This window comes from Silurus aristotelis, assembly GCF_946808225.1.
Source record: "Silurus aristotelis genome assembly, chromosome: 18".
NCBI lineage: Eukaryota > Metazoa > Chordata > Actinopteri > Siluriformes > Siluridae > Silurus > Silurus aristotelis.
Window position 1 is genome coordinate 23317924 of NC_139591.1, and position 17500 is coordinate 23335423.

At 41.0% G+C, this 17500-nt stretch overlaps 1 protein-coding gene across 41 annotated transcripts in view; it reads right to left on the bottom strand.

Annotated features, from left to right (window-relative positions):
* Nucleotides 1-5606: 5606 nt before the first annotated feature.
* strbp (spermatid perinuclear RNA binding protein) overlaps nucleotides 5607-17500 on the bottom strand; it is a 77830-nt gene continuing 65936 nt past the window's right edge. For 22 of the 41 annotated variants that reach the window (XM_083568713.1, XM_083568720.1, XM_083568750.1 and 19 more), the window contains 5 exons: nucleotides 16830-16964; nucleotides 16604-16744; nucleotides 15937-16069; nucleotides 15411-15461; nucleotides 5607-9349 (listed from right to left, as the gene is read on the bottom strand). In XM_083568713.1, the coding sequence (XP_083424839.1) occupies nucleotides 9255-9349; nucleotides 15411-15461; nucleotides 15937-16069; nucleotides 16604-16744; nucleotides 16830-16964 (555 nt within the window). In that variant the 3' untranslated portion in view covers nucleotides 5607-9254. Of the gene's footprint in view, nucleotides 9350-10900; nucleotides 11435-15410; nucleotides 15462-15936; nucleotides 16070-16603; nucleotides 16745-16829; nucleotides 16965-17500 lie in introns of those variants that run through there. The other 19 variants (XM_083568728.1, XM_083568740.1, XM_083568731.1 and 16 more) reach the window with 1 other exon arrangement.

Genomic DNA, 17500 nt, shown 5'->3' on the forward strand with positions numbered 1-17500 from the left:
AAGTAAAAACGTCTTAAAGTCTTTCTGTAAAATTTCTAAAAGAAAATAAATGTTTTTTTTTTATGAAACAGGTTTAAATTGTGACAGTTTTTTTTTTTATGTTTTATTATTTTTATTTTTTTTAATAAATGTAAAATTTTGATTCGTGTCGATCATTTAAAAAAATCTTTTTGTTTTTTAACATTTTATATTTAAAAATCAATTTTACAGTAAAATAAATTACAATTATTTGAAAGAATCTGAATTATTTAAAATATTTATTTGGAAAGTAGATTTTATTTAATTACAGTTTAAATATTAAACTACAGAAACATTTAATTCTCAAAAATATTTAAAGAAAAAAACATTTTAATTTCCATGTTAAATACGGAAACTGATGCACAACTGATGATGATGATGATGATGATGATGTTATAAATGTCAGAGTTGATGATAAACACTTTGTTAAACATTTAAATTTTTATTCAGCGGTTTTTAATAATTAGGGATTTATTTGTGGAATCGATTCGAATCTTCATCTTTATTGTTTATTGCTTTTACTGAAGCAACACGGCTCTCTCACGTCTCCACACGTCTCTCTCACATCTCCTCACGTCTCGATGATGCTTTTTCTCATCTCTGATCATAAGGTATGAATTTTTTTCTCTTCCGTTCCCTCCTTCATTAACTTCTCTCTTTTTTTTTCTTTTTATCCCTCTTTTTTCATTCTTTCCTCATTCATTCTTGACTTTTTTATTCTCTTTTTCTTTCTTTTCCTCATCTCTTTTTCATTCTCTCCTTTTTTTTCTTCTCTTCTTTCTTTCATAAATATTTTCCAGTTACCTTTTTTTTTTTTCTGTTCTAGAAATGTATTTTGTTGCAGGTGTCTTTGTTTATGGAAATCTTCATCACGTCTCCTCTTTCAGAAGGTGGATTGTGGAACTTCACCTCCTCCCACCTGTTTACATCGTGTGTGTGTGTGTTTGTTTGTTTGTTTGTTTGTAGTGAGAAAGTCACTACTTACTGTTTTATGGTTTTATTTATTTATTATACACCAGTCCGGCTGTTTGTAGAAACGTTGGGTGGTTCAGACGGACGTGGAATTTTTCTTCAATGTGACGGTGGAAAAATGACCCAGTGTTGTCTAGTCGTTGTTTGTCGTCTGGACATTGTTTGTCGTCTGGACATTGTTGTCTAGTCGTTGGTAGTCGTCTGGACATTGTATGTTGTCTAGTCGTTGTTTGTCGTCTGAACATTGTTGTCTAGATGTTTTTTGTCGTCTGGACATTGTTGTCTAGTCGTTGTTTGCTGTCTGGACATTGTTGTCTAGTCGTTGTTTGTTGTCTGGACATTGTTTTCTAGTCGTTGGTAGTCGTCTAGACATTGTATGTTGTTTGTCATCTGGACATTGTTGTTTAGTTGTTTGTCGTCTGGACATTGCTTGTTGTCTAGTCGTTGTTTGTTGTCTGGACATTGTTGTCTAGTCGTTGGTAGTCGTCTGGACATTGTATGTTGTCTAGTTTTTGTTTGTTGTCTGGACATTGTTTGTTGTCTAGTTGTTGTTTGTTGTCTGGACATTGTTGTCTAGTCGTTGTTTGTTGTCTGGACATTGTTGTCTAGTTGTTGTTTGTTGTCTGGATATTGTTGTCTAGTCATTTGTCGTCTGGACATTGTTGTCTAGTCGTTGTTTGTTGTCTGGACATTGTTTTCTAGTCGTTTTTTGTTGTCATCTAGAGATAACAAAATGCTGTTCATTCTGATATTTTTATGAAACACTGATTTGCTCCTTCATTGTGAATTGTTTTCTGGTGGCCTGGAGTTTTGTTCATTATTGCATTTCACTAAAAAAACACACACACACACACACACACACACACACACACACACACACACACACACACACGATATCAGGAGTCTGGAATCAGACTTTATTTGGTAATGATTTAGTTTTAAGTAACTGAGTATGAGGGGATTAATTCCTGATACTGCAGCATCAGTGACTGTGTGTAGAAAAGCACATAATCAGCACATTTCATACATCTGACTGTAAAGCAGAGAAAGAGGAGGAAGAAATGCAGTCTGATCCTGTTCCACTCAGACTGCGTCAGCGTTCTGCAGTCGGACCCTGAGATCCGGTTTGTGTCTCGTTGTTGTTGTCTAGTCGTCTGGACATTGTTTGTTGTCTAGTCGTTGTTTGCTGTCTGGACATTGTTGTCTAGTCGTTGTTTGTTGTCTGGACATTGTTTTCTAGTCGTTGGTAGTCGTCTAGACATTGTATGTTGTTTGTCATCTGGACATTGTTGTTTAGTTGTTTGTCGTCTGGACATTGCTTGTTGTCTAGTCGTTGTTTGTTGTCTGGACATTGTTGTCTAGTCGTTGGTAGTCGTCTGGACATTGTATGTTGTCTAGTTTTTGTTTGTTGTCTGGACATTGTTTGTTGTCTAGTTGTTGTTTGTTGTCTGGACATTGTTGTCTAGTCGTTGTTTGTTGTCTGGACATTGTTGTCTAGTTGTTGTTTGTTGTCTGGATATTGTTGTCTAGTCATTTGTCGTCTGGACATTGTTGTCTAGTTGTTGTTTGTTGTCTGGACATTGTTTTCTAGTCGTTTTTTGTTGTCATCTAGAGATAACAAAATGCTGTTCATTCTGATATTTTTATGAAACACTGATTTGCTCCTTCATTGTGAATTGTTTTCTGGTGGCCTGGAGTTTTGTTCATTATTGCATTTCACTAAAAAAACACACACACACACACACACACACACACACACACACACACACACACACACACACACACACACACACACGATATCAGGAGTCTGGAATCAGACTTTATTTGGTAATGATTTAGTTTTAAGTAACTGAGTATGAGGGGATTAATTCCTGATACTGCAGCATCAGTGACTGTGTGTAGAAAAGCACATAATCAGCACATTTCATACATCTGACTGTAAAGCAGAGAAAGAGGAGGAAGAAATGCAGTCTGATCCTGTTCCACTCAGACTGCGTCAGCGTTCTGCAGTCGGACCCTGAGATCCGGTTTGTGTCTCGTTGTTGTTGTCTAGTCGTCTGGACATTGTATGTTGTCTAGTCGTTGTTTGTCGTCTGAACATTGTTGTCTAGATGTTGTTTGTCATCTGGACATTGTTTGTTGTCTAGTCGTTGTTTGCCGTCTGGACATTGTTGTCTAGTCGTTGTTTGCCGTCTGGACATTGTTGTCTAGTCGTTGTTTGTTGTCTGGACATTGTTTTCTAGTCGTTGGTAGTCGTCTAGACATTGTATGTTGTTTGTTGTCTGGACATTGTTGTCTAGTTGTTTGTCTTCTGGACATTGCTTGTTGTCTAGTCGTTGTTTGTCGTCTGGACATTATTTGTTGTCTAGTCGTCGTTTGTTGTCTGGACGTTGTCTAGTCGTCATTTGTTGTCTGGACGTTGTTTGTTGTCTAGTCGTTGTTTGTTGTCTGGACATTGTTGTCTAGTCATTGTTTGTTGTCTGGACATTGTTTGTTGTCTAGTTGTTGTTTGTTGTCTGGACATTGTTTGTTGTCTAGTCATTGTTTGTTGTCTGGACATTGTTTGTTGTCTAGTTGTTGTTTGTTGTCTGGACATTGTTTGTTGTCTAGTCGTCGTTTGTTGTCTGGACATTGTTGTCTAGTCGTCGTTTGTTGTCTGGACGTTGTTTGTTGTCTAGTTGTTGTTTGTTGTCTGGACTTTGTTTGTTGTCTAGTTGTTGTTTGTTGTCTGGACATTGTTTGTTGTCTAGTTGTTGTTTGTTGTCTGGACTTTGTTTGTTGTCTAGTCGTTGTTTGTTGTCTGGACATTGTTTGTTGTCTAGTTGTTGTTTGTTGTCTGGACATTGTTTGTTGTCTAGTCGTTGTTTGTTGTCTGGACATTGTTGTCTAGTCGTTGTTTGTTGTCTGGACATTGTTTTCTAGTCGTTTTTTGTTGTCATCTAGAGATAACAAAATGCTGTTCATTCTGATATTTTTATGAAACACTGATTTGCTCCTTCATTGTGAATTGTTTTCTGGTGGCCTGGAGTTTTGTTCATTATTACATTTCACTAAAAACACACACACACACACACACACACACACACACACACACACGATATCAGGAGTCTGGAATCAGACTTTATTTGGTAATGATTTAGTTTTGAGTAACTGAGTATGAGGGGATTAATTCCTGATACTGCAGCATCAGTGACTGTGTGTAGAAAAGCACATAATCAGCACATTTCATACATCTGACTGTAAAGCAGAGAGAGAGGAGGAAGAAATGCAGTCTGATCCTGTTCCACTCAGACTGCGTCAGCGTTCTGCAGTCGGACCCTGAGATCCGGTTTGTGTCTCCGTCTCATGTGTCCCCCGATTATAAACCCCCCGAGCGCTGGGCGGATTTGGGAGGATTTTTTCCCGTAACACGATTTAACAGATGAGTGGTGAAGCTGAGATCATGTGCTGATGAAGCTCGATGTGTAAAATATCTGTGGCGGCTATAAACAGACTGAAGCCCCGCCCAGAATCCCTAACGACTTTAACACGTGGCTCTGGTTCCGCACTGCCCGGCGTGAGCGGCGTGTTAACGCACCGGTGTGAGCGGGTTCGCTGTGGCTCACGTCATGGCCGAATTGTCAGCTTGGTGACTCAGAGAAAATCTACACCGTCCAAGAATCTCATCATGTCATCGTGTGATGATAAACAACTCTGTCATCACACACACACACACACACACACACAGCCCGTGGGGTTTTCTGGAACTAACGCACCCAGGGGGCGGGGCTACAGTGGGCTCTGCTGTACAGTTTACTGAAATGATTATTTTAGTAATTTTGACTTGTTTGAAGGTTAAATGAAGTGTTAGTTGTAATCGCTGCTGTAGACTGCGAGCTTTGAGTGATGAAGTCACGTAACTGTCACGAAGTATCACATAGTGTTCATTCAACATCGCGTGGAATCCTTCTCTACATTTCAAACTCAAATATTTGACTTTTTACTCGACTACATTTAGTGAAATCAGTTGTTTCTTTTTATTAACGAGGATAAAAATTTAACTGGTGAAACACGCAGGGAGTCACCAATCAGGATCGAGCGCACGCTCTGTGTTACACGTGTAAGCATCAGTTCAACATCAAGCAGAACATTTAGAGAGGAATAAATGATGATGATAACTCCAGACTCGAACTCACCACCACACACGTGACCTCATTTACACGTTTTATTGTGTTCATGATCATTATAATAGAAATCAATCAGTGTTTGAGTCTTTAATCTCATTCTATTAATAGACAAGTGTGCTGAGAGTCACATATCGTACGGCGCGAGGTTTTGTGTAGCGATTGTAACGGCGTGAGGTTTTGCGTAGCGATTGTAACGGCGCGAGGTTTTGCGTAGCGATTGTTACGGCGCGAGGTTTTGCGTAGCGATTGTCATAGCGTGAGGTTTAGTAGTGTGATGTGTCTTTCTCTTCCCAATCCTGTTTTAACAGCTATTTTAGTCGCGTGAGTGTGTGTGTGTGTGTGTGTGTGTGAGTGTGTGAGTGTGTGAGCAGCTCCATCTTCTCTTTCTTGCAGGGACTTTGGAAATCTGATGGTACGTTTATGCAACAACAAAAACACAGGAGATAAAAATGGTTTATCATCAGGACGTATTTATTTGCTTTAAAAAAGATTTTACATGTGATAGTTTTCATGGTTTCAGCATTTTTATAGTAAATACAGTGACACACAGACCACCAGGGTGTTTCTCACTAATTAATAACCACACCTAGCGAACATCGAGCGCCCACGTCTTTACTCTTTTTCCACGCTACTCAAGCACGTGTGCACTACTGCCACGCCACGTGTTTTTATTTTCACGTGTAAATAAGTGTGTAAATGTTTGGAAATCTTTTTAAGTTACATAAAATAAAAATGGAAGGGAGTCGTTTGTGTAGAACCCGAGCGAAGTCTGAGCCGATATCTACAGCAGAGCGATCGTGGAACACGCCATGAATCTGGCTCCGCCCACAAACAGGTAGAAACACAAACGAGGGGGAAAAAAGCACTTAAACTTCTATATTAATACATTCTACTGTACATTCCTCAGTCTAAAGGGGGAAATAAACGATCGAATCGGGACTTCAAATGATCTGTTCTGTGATCCCTGTGACTCGTTCACACACAAACCGGAGGCTGCTCAATTTCTTTCTTCAGGCTCACAGTTTACATCACACACACACACACACACACACACACACACACACCCTCATTGATGGTTTGTATTTTTAATATCAAACTAAGTGAAGGTGATTAAAAAACTCTTCTAAGGACACCAACCCTTGAGGCTGATTACTGCGTGGTCTACAGTGTGGTCTACAGCAGGGTCAGAAGCTGAACAGATGATGCGGAGGAGGATGTGTGGTTTCATCTCTAACTAACCTGAAGTCAAAGTTGCAGAGCTTCAGTTTGTCAGGTGTGAGAGGAACTCAAATCCCCACTGTGAGAACTTCACACACTCCCTCACTGCTACCTGCTGCTGAACATCTGAACTCTCTGATTTAATCAGACTGAGAGAGAAGGAGGAAGAGGTGAGGAGGAGAAAATAAAAAGGAGGATGTGACTATAAAGAGAAAGTGGGAAAGATCAGAGTGGGGGATAAAGGAAGAAAAGAACGAATGTGTAGGAAGGGAAGGACATAAATCTAGAACTCTGTGAACAGAAGGAAGGAAAGAAAAAGAAGGTGATCTGAGAGGTGAAGAGGGAAAAATACAATATTTTGGGGGATGAAGAAAAGAATGAAAGAGTGATGATGGAGGGGGAAGAAGTGAGAACAGAAAGGTGGCTCGCTGAAGGAAAGAAAACAAAATTGAAAGTGCTCAAGATAAAAATGTACAAAAAAAAAATATTTCCCAGATTCAAGAAAAAATGAGTAATGAAGAATACAGAAAGAAAGAAAGAAAGAAAGAAAGAACGATAGGAAAATAAATGGGAGGCGGAAGAAAGAGAAAATGGAAAAAAGGAAGGAATGGAAAAGAGAGGAATAAACGCAAGGAATGAATGGAAGAAGGTACTGGTGCTACTAACAAGGTCACAGTGACCTACAGATCAGCCCCCCCCCTTATACAGCAGTAAGAAAGGGAGATGTTTGTGACAATCATCTCTCTCTCTCTCTCTCTCTCTCTCTCTCTCTCCTGATTTCACACTAAACTCACACTCATCCACACTCCATCTTTACCTCAAAAAGAAAAAAAAAAAAAAAAGACATTCTTCTGGTTGGAAATGGATGTGGACAGTGTGATCAGCCTCTGATGCGACGTGTCCTACAGACTTTCATCCAACCTGAACCCGAGTTCTGTTTTTTTTTTTTTAGCTCAACATTCCAGTGAATAGATTTCTAATAAACATACAAATAACTCATTTTTTCCTCCCCCCCCCCCCCCCCCCCTCTCTCTCTCTATATATATATATTTATATATAATGTATATATGCATTTAAACTCTACAGTCTACTCCGTACATGTACACGATGGTAAAATAGTGTTTATAGACAGCGAGAATATTAAACAGATTTTACCCAATGAATAATATTTACATATTTTTTATTGTTATAAATATTCTAATCATTATTGTGATTATTCTGGTCATTAAAGGGGAAACTTCTTGATCTGGTCTTTTGAGGAACTTTACTGGAGGTGATTGTTTTATTGGTGAATTATATGATGTGTGATTGGACCAGTCGAAGGCAAAAGTTTGCACCGAAGCCCACCCATGTGATTCCCAATATCAATAAACACAAATGTTACATTTTAGTTTTAGTGGAGTGATTTTAGTGGAGTGATTTCCATCCTGACACGAGAAAAAGAAATAAGAAAAACCATGAACGTTGCTGTAGATGTGGTTCACATGTTGTTAGAGGTTCACTGGGAATGTAAATGGTTCTACCAGCGTCAATGTGGAGTTGAGTGGAGTTGAGTGGAGGATTTGGAGTGTAAAGTGAAATATAATTGCTGATATGTTCTCTAATAATTAAATTGATTGATTAGTTAACCAAATTAAGCAAAAGGCAGAGGCAAAGACCTGATCTGCAGAACTCGTTCGATGCTCCAATGGGCTCTGAATAAATTCCTGTGGTGTTTAAAATGAAATATCCATAAACGTCTGCATACAGGAGACAACCACCATTACATCATCGTCTATAAACCGCCCACACGCTAGATGGCGCACTTTGTCCCTAGGGTGCACAAACTTTTGCACTCGACTCTACAGCTGTCGTGTGAATGAATTATTAGTAAACATGGTATAAAAACGTAGGATGAGGTTTGCGGTTCAGAGTAAATCACCAACTCGTTTGTTTTATTGTGCTTTGTGTGTTTTTTATATAAAAACCCCGAGCGTGTGCTTTCTGAAAAACCTGCGTCTGAGTGCGATGCTGAGAGCGTGCTGTATTGCTATGCGTAGAATAGGACGTGAAGAACCAAAACACCAGGCTTTGGTCGAACCAAGTTTGTTCTCTCACACACACACACACACACACACATACACACACACACACAAGCTCGAGGCGCAAGGAGGAGGAAGCATATAGATTAAACGATCGCTCGTATTGCACGTTAATATTGATGACGTGACTGCGCTGTCGATATAAAACTGGAAGAGAAGCTATATTCTATACGCTAGAAGGTTATAATAGTTACATCTCACTTTCTAAAATAATTTATACCAACCATATTTATAGTGTATATATAATATAGAAATATACATAACGTACATGGGCGTATCTACACATATATATTTATAGTAGAATTTATACCATACATATATATATATATGCATGTATTTATAATCTAGAAGTCACGTATATATTCGCTTGTGAATATACAGTAAAAATGAATATGTTGCAGCGACTGAACATTCACATCATTTCAGGAAAAGCTTCAAGCCGTTAGAAAAAAAAAAAAGAGTAAATAGATCAATAAATTATATTTTGTGTGTATTGCCAAAAGTCCTCGACGGTGAGCCGAGATCCAAACATATCGGGTATTGCTTTGTTACGAGCTGCTTGTGTTTGGGGGGGAAGGAGTGTGTGCAGTGTTTCTAGGCAAGTGTGCGTTAAGAGAGACAGAGATAGAGATAGAGAGAGAGAGAGAGAGAGACAGAGACAGAGATAGAGATAGAGAGAGAGAGAGAGACAGAGACAGAGACAGAGACAGAGACAGAGAGAGAGACAGAGAGAGAGAGAGAGAGCCTGGGCAAGCCTGGAGCGATACACAACACTTTAGAGCCACACAACCTGATGGTTCTAGAAGTCAGAGAAGAGATCTTGAGGACCCAAGTGAATAATAAAAGGTGCGATGGTCCGCGGCTGGTAAAAGGGATTGTCAATGAAAAGACCACCTACAGTGAGGAGAAGAGCAGAGAGAACTGTGATTAATAAGGGTGTGGGCCGGCAGGAGGCGGGGCTACACACTCTGATAGGTGGGGCAGGACTCGGGAGCAAGAGGGTAAGGGGTGAGGGTAAGGGGTGAGGGTGAGGGGTGAGGGTGGGAGGGGGGTATTAAGAGCTGCGGGTTGTCGAAGGGTTGTAGGGTCTCTGCTCTTTCAGGCTGTACGTGGGGTTTTCATTGAACAAGGAGGTTAACAAACAAACAAACATAATAAATAAATAAATAAATAAATAAAAATAACATCAAAGTTGCACAGTTTTCACTTTCCTGATAAAATATTACCAAAAGAAAAGGCAGAAAGATGTTTAAGGAAAGGCATGTTTGGCAACTTCCAAAAAACATTTCCAGACAGATGTGGTTAGTACATAACTCTGACAAATCAGAACCGAAGCGATTTCGGAGAGAGTATAGTACACCATGAACGCCATCGCCATCAAAGAGAACAGGCCCCCATTGGTTTCTGAGTGGACACAAGGGTGAGGTGTTTTTTTGAGATGATGATCATGATGAAGGATGAAGTAAGGACTCCATCTTATAGCAATGGGGATCATGTGACCACAGCGAGTAACCAGGGAGAGGAAGAGAGAGAGAGAGAGAGAGAGAGAGTGAGAGAGTGAGAGAAGAGAGATAGAGAGATAGAGAGATAGATAGATAGATAGATAGATAGATAGATAGATAGATAGATAGATAGATAGATAGATAGATAGATAGATAGATAGATAGATAGATAGAGGGGTGGGGGGAGAGAGAGGGACAGAGAGAGAAGGGGAGAGAGAGTGGGATAGAGAGAGAGGGATAGAGAGATGGGGGGACAGAGAGAGATAGAGAAAGAAAAAGAGAAGAGAGAGAGAGAGAGAGAGAGAGAGAGAAAGAGAGAGAGAGAGAGAGAGAGAGAGAGAGAGAGAGAGAGAGAGAGAGAGATGGTGGTTCTCTTTGGTTAGTGATGGCCACATTTTCCTGTCACAGACCAGCACAAACACGTTCCGATTCGACTGGCGTTAAACACGAATTTGTTTCTTGATGTATGGAAGATTTCGGTGTTTATAATAAGAGCTGAGATTTCTGAGGAACTTCAAGTTTCTTCTCGAATATATTTGCTGTACCTGGTGGTTTGTGCTGGTATGTGGACGAGGAAGAACTTTTTTTTACAGCTCACACTTTCAACAAGACGCTTAACAACAAGGAGGGAAAATAAACACCAAAATAATGAAATAAAACGGCACATAAAAGACGATTAGGTAGCATATCTCCATGGATCCCATGTTGCTGCTTTCGATTCTCCGATGTGTGCCAGTGACTGGAGGCTCCGGTGTGGTACCGCTTTTTTGTGACGTGTGTGTGTGTGTGTGTGTGTGTGTGTGTATGAACAAGTAATTTACAGAGATTCTGCTCTAAACTCTGATGTGTGTGTGTGTGTGTGTGTGATGTTTCACAGCTAGATGAAAGTGTGAGATGTGGGTTGCTGCTCTCTCATGTACACATCCAGTCCATGCTTTTAGCAGTTGAATAAGATAAAGGTTTATTTATCAACAGTAGCTTTTATTTAGACCTATACATCCCATAATTTCTGGCATCTTTACAGAGATAGTGCCTATTGCCAGATCGGATAATTCATTCATCTATCCGAAAGAAAATGAAAAAAACAAACAAAAACAAAACAACAAAAAAACGTAATGGCAAAAAAAGAGAAAAAATTCTATATAATTTAAAACTCTATGAATGAGGTAACAGTTCACAGTAGAAATCCTTCAAGTCTTTTTTTTTTTTTTTTTAAGAACTTAAAAACCTGCGCGTCCGAAAATAAAAAAAAATTGAATTAAGAACAAAAAAAATCTTTACAAATGATTTAATGTCCTCGATGTGTTTTCACTCGGACGTGCGTTCTGACGTTTCCTTCTGAATGAAAAAGTTTGTGTGTGTATAAGTGTGTGTGTGTGTGTTTCGGTGGATCTCCTGAGCTAAAAGAAGGAGTAGTGAGGGATGGGGTAGGCGGGCACTTTCATGACAGGCAACAGTAGCATTCTCTTGGGCAAACCTAGAAAGAGAATGAGAAGAGTACTGGAGATGAGTGCGGGAGTTCAGGGATCTGGGGAGTGTTGTTGATGGTTAGCACCTTGTTGTATGAAGGTAACCATGAATGTGAATGTGTGTGTGAGTGTGTGTGTGTGTGTGTGTGTGAGTGTGAGTGAGCGAGAGAGAGAGAGAGAGAGAGAGAGAGAGAGAGAGATCAGGGCGGGTCAGTAGACCAGGTAAACAGCCGAAGGTGAAACCAACAGCGTTAGTCCACACAGGAAAGCGAATGCAGGGGAGTGATGTATTGAGAAAATTAAACTTGTACTTTGTTTGTGTGTGTGTTTGTGTGTATGTGTGTGTGTGTGTGTGTGTGTGTGTGTGTGTGTGTGTGTGTGTGTGTGTGTGTGTGTGTGTGTGTGTGTGTGGTCTGGGAAAACCCCTCAGGTGTGGATTAATTCTTTCCAAAAATTTACATTTTTAAAAAATTCTAATATCATATAAACGTTGTGTGTGGGATGTGGGCGTGGCCTATCATTTGTTGATTGGCTCGTGAGTTGTTTAAAGGGCGGGGCTCCTTATACATTTGGTAGCAGCGTATTCTGGTGGTACAGAGTGCAAAATGTTTCTCAGCTCTGTAGCGTATGTGGTGTTTTTTTTGTACTCGGAAATGAATTTATTCGTGTGATTTCCTTCTGATTTCGCTTTTGATTGAGGCTAGGTCGACACGAATCCGCAGAAATATAAATATGTCATTTTCGTCTAAAACGAACTCGTTTTCAGTCAAAAATAGTTGCTCATCCTCACTGAAAGGTTCCTGTACTGCGCATACGCAGAGTCCTGCGACGTGTAAAACCGAGTAGTCAAATTCATACACTTTGGAGAGCGCTTTCAGAAAGCTAAGTTTTTGTTGACTGGAAACGCCGTCTCTGTGTGGAATAAAACATAAATGCTTTTGTTTTTAATGTGGAAATGGCCTAAGAAAGATCGAAGAGAATGAAAGCTCAGAGACGTGTGAAGCTTTCAGACTGATGTAACCGCAACGTGAGGATTCCCTCCAGACCAACACACATATTTCTTCTCTTTACTTCTATATTCAACTACAGACTATTTCAGATCGCCCTGCTGCGTTAGACATCTCTCTACATGTACATTTTTGGTAAAGAAACTTCTGGATTGTTTGCCTTGCTCTGGAGTTCCTCAGTGTGTGTGTGTGTGTGTGTGTGTGTGTGTGTGTGTGTGTGTGTGTGTGTGTGTGTGTGTCAGTCCCAGTCCCAGTTTAGAAATCACAAAGCAGCAACAGGAGGCAGAGGTTTGGACAGCATCGGATGATTTGAGTGAGAGGAACATGCACACAGCTCTCCAAGACCAGAGACAACAAAAGAGAGAGTGAGAGAGAGGGAGGGAGGGAGGGAGAGAGAGAGAGAGAGAGAGAGAGAGAGAGAGAGAGAGAGAGAGAGAGAGAGAGAGAGAGAGAGAGAGAGAGAGAGAGAGAGAGAGAGAGAGAGAGAGAGAGAGAGAGAGAGAGAGAGAGAGAGAGAGAGAACACTGGTCTCCTACAGCACTATACCGAGCTTTCCTTCACCCAGAGGATCGCTCGTTATGTGGCAGAGGCAGAGAGCAGCACCATGGTTAGTTTTTCTGCTTCTTTCAGCCCTGCACATAAAATTCATTCAAAGCAGCTTTGGCCAGAAGATACCAGAGAGACACACGCTACAGAGAGACACACGTCCACGTCACAGAGCTAAAAACTGTATATGAACGTATATGGTTTGTTTAAGAGAGAGAAAGAGCGAGGCTAGACCTGTTGTTGATGTTTGTATCAGTGAAGCTATAATACCTCTATTTTTATCCTGCAGTTACAGTGTGTGTGTGTGTTTATATGAATCTACACCTTCTGCTGTTTCAAATATTATAGATAATACTCTAGAGCTGGGCCGATTTCCCACAAAAAAAGTTCTATCATGATACGATATCTCTGATACACGATTTAAATGGTAATTTTTTGTAACACAATGATTTCATGATCAAATTACACCCAGAATGTGTTCACGTCTCTCTGGGCTTCTGGGCTGCGAGCTCCTCTGTGAAAACCTTCTGCCACCATCTTCATTGTTGCCATGAGTTGCTTCTCAGTTTACAAAATGTCACTGGATGCAGGAGCATGACATTTTCTGCTCCAGTATGATGATGCTCCTGTGCACAGAACCAGCTCTATAAAGAGCTGCTTTCCATAAGGGTGGAGGCTATTTTCCAGTGTTTTCAGAGAATAAGGATAATATTGATATAGCGTTAAAAATCTCTTGCCTTTTAATAGTTTGCACCTTTTATGGCATTTCCAGCTAAAGATAACATTAACATGCCTGTGTGTGTGTGTGTGTGTGTGTGTGTGTGTGTGTGTGTGTGTGTTTACACACTAAAACGTCCCTGCATGTAGGTGTTTACAGCTTTTTGACGAGTGTGTATGTAGTAACTGTGCACGTGTTTACACTCAACTTTACAAGCGTCTCTTTATAGCCGACCACTTTACCCTGGAGGAGAAACTATGCTGAGTGTGTGTGTGTGTGTGTGTGTGTGTGTGTGTGTGTGTGTGTGTGTGTGTGTGTGTGTGTGTTGCTGAAACAGAAATGCACCAGTCGTCTGCAGCTCTTTGGCATTGAGAGCACACAACGATTTGATTCCCGGCAAACATGATCACTTTCTAGAACATGACGTGAAACGGTAAGAAAATAAATCTACACCACTCGAGACAGGAAGTCTGATCCTGGGCATGTCTGATTACAGCATCAGGGAAACAGAAAACATGTTTACTCCAAACACACTCAAATGGGTGTTGAGTACAGGCTAAAACACTGTGGATGTTGTGCTGATATTGTAAAATAATCGATAACAGGGTGGCAGAGTCACAAGGGCTCAGCAAATACACTAACGAAGGAACAACACTTAACTTTTTATCCGGTTTTTTTTTTCTCTCCCTGTTCTTTATTCTCTCTCACAAACACAACATCCACAAATTGTGCACACCTCTGTTTTAAAGGTAGGAAAACTAAGTGCTTTGTAACAGTTAGAGGTAAAACTGTAACTGACACTGGAGACTCATTTCATAAATACTAAAAAACGTCACAGTGTAATCATTAATCAACTGTTCATGATTAGCTGTTCTGAATCCACACTACACCGGCTTACTGTTCTGTTTGCAGAAAAACAAATGATTAGGCATAACATTATAACCACCTGCCTGTTAGTAAGGAAACACGGACCAGCCTTCGCTTCTCATGTGCATCAATGAGCCTCGACCGCCCACGACCCTGTCACCGGTTCACCACTGTTCATTCCTTGGAGCACTTTTGATAGATACTGACCACAGCAGACCAGGAACAGCGCACAAGAGCTGCAGTTTTGGAGATGCTCTGACCCAGACGTCTAGACGTCATAATTGATCAAACTCACACAAATCCTTACGCTTGCCCATTTTTCTGCACATCAAGTTTGTATGTGTATATATGTGTTAGAGTATGTCTGTCTGTCCATCTGTGTGTGTCTGTCTGTCCGCGTGTCTCTCACTCCGCGTGTCTCTCTCTCCGCGTGTCTCTAGTCAGGGCTGCTTTGAATGAAAGCGGTATCTCAGTGCTGTAGATAACAGGAGCCATTCTGACACTGCAAAAAAGAGACATGTGTCCAGACTCGGACATGAGGACATGGGGACCAGGGAAAGCAGGCAGACTCAGACGAGCAGCACCAACACACCCAGCCGAAGCAAAGCAAGGCTTGCTCCAACCACAGGAAGAACCAAAAGGTTATGAGCCTGTCCTCCCGTTGGCCAGGGGATCTGCCAGCGCGGGTTCAGACAGATGGCTGGCTTTAAAACACGCTCAAGGCCCAATTAAGAGCTGAGTGAACGGTTTGGGAAAAGGAATAAGGGCGGAATTTGGACCCTAGACTCGCACCGGGAACAAGGGAGGGCGGGGCTTAAAGGGAGGGGGGATTTGTAGGTTACGTACCGTATGCAGGAGCGGCGGCTGCAGCACTGTATCCGTACGGGCTTCCGAATCCTGCAGGAAAACCAGTTTATACACACTGTTACTGTTACGCAACAATATTTACTTGTATGCAACTGGAATAATACACTCAAGGTCAATCATAATAAAATATTACATTATTTATTTCATGAAATATTCTTCTTCTGATTTTAATACGCCACAGCGCTGTGAAATTCGGGATTCTGATTGGTCAGAAGTTGATTTATTTTTCAATCACAGCAGCTCTAACAGTAGTGCAGGTTTATACCAACATTTATTTTCTTCTTCTTTTTTTTTTAAAGATGTAAACGAGAGAGACAAAAGGAGCACGAGGGGCAGCTGTTTATAGGTGCTGTAGCAAAAGTATGAACAGAAAGTCATTTGTTTGACTGTACTATAAACGGATAAAAAGTCGGATAACGACGTGAAGGCTGTTGGTGTGGGGCAAAATAAAAAAAACGCTCCACTTCAAGTGAGTAACCGTGACTCCGCATCGTTATAACCAAACCTGGTGTGACGTAGCCTGGTGCAGTGGCACTGATGAAGGCTCCTCGTGCAAGTGCAGCTCTTCCTCTTCCTCGAGCGGCTTGAGCTGCTACAGCAGAGGCGGCGGCGGCGGCGGCAGCAATCGCTCCCTTATTCTATAACACACACACACACACACACACACACACACACACACACACACAGACACACACACACAGACACACACACACACACACACACACACACACAGACACACGTTTTGAAGCTGGAAAATAAACCATTCCTAAAATAAAATCAATCCAAACATAAAATGTCACAATTTTAATCCGAATTCCACTTTTATTTATTTTATATACAATTTAATGTAATTCCTTTTCTTTAATATCAGATCAATCAGTTTTCAGATTCTGATCCTGGGTATCGGTCTCTATTTATAGCTTCAAAATAAACTCTGATTTACTATTAGAAGCTTTGCTACACCACTTCCTGCTCTCCCATGGTCCAGCACAGCAGTGTCTTTGAGCTCAAGGTCAGAGTATTGATATCCGGTGTAAAGACCTTTCAGGAAGTTCTGCTCATCACTGCTCATGTTACCCGAGAGCTCTGAGCTGATCTGATCTGAGAAGAGTCTGGTTCAGTCTCCAGAGGATTAGAGTGGTGTTTATTGATTATCGATGATGGTGACTGACCTGAGGGAGGATTTTTTTCTTTTTATTGCCGGCAGCGTTGGGTCCCGAGAACAGTTTCTCCAGAGCGGCGAGGGCGGCACTGGCTTTGGCTACTTTTTTATTAGGTCCTGCACCTCGGAACTTCTGTCCATCGACCTCCACCTTAGTGAGGGGAAAAAAGTTAGATCTTGATTAGGTTGATTGCTGATGGTAAAACACACGATGACAGATTTGTGATGCGACTCGCCTCCATGACGAAGCGTTTATCGTGGCTGCCTCCACTCTCCGAGATCAGCTCGTATTTGAGGCCTCGCCTTTTCTCGTTCAGCTCCATCACTGGGTTCTTACCACTAGCTGTCAGAATAGGACCCTGAGTTCGCACCTACACACACACACACACACACACACACACACACACACACACACACACACACACACACACACACACACACAAGTTCTTTTACAGCTGCTCATACACAGGATCAGTGCAGTTTCTATTTTACTCTATAAACAGCAACATGAATATTTAATTACACTTCCTTTCTGTGGCTTTGTGCACAGGTGCATTGTCATGCTGGAACATGTTTGGGTCACCTAGTACAAGTGAAGCTAAGATTTAATGCTACGGCATCCAAAGACGTATAATACAACTGTGTGCCTCCAACTTTGTGCTGGGGGAAAAGATGAGTGTCCCAATACTTTTGGCCATATAAGTGACTCAGGCATATGGTCAGGAAGGAAATGTTTAGTGTGACATTAAAGGTGTTTTCACACTTGTTCTGCTGTTCGGCTTCACACTGTATGCATTTAAATAAAAGCGTGTATGTGGAGCTGCAGAATATCCTGGGTAGATCACGCTGCCTTCTGTTTTTGTACTTTATTCATTTGTTAGGAACTTATTTTTGATATAAATAAAAC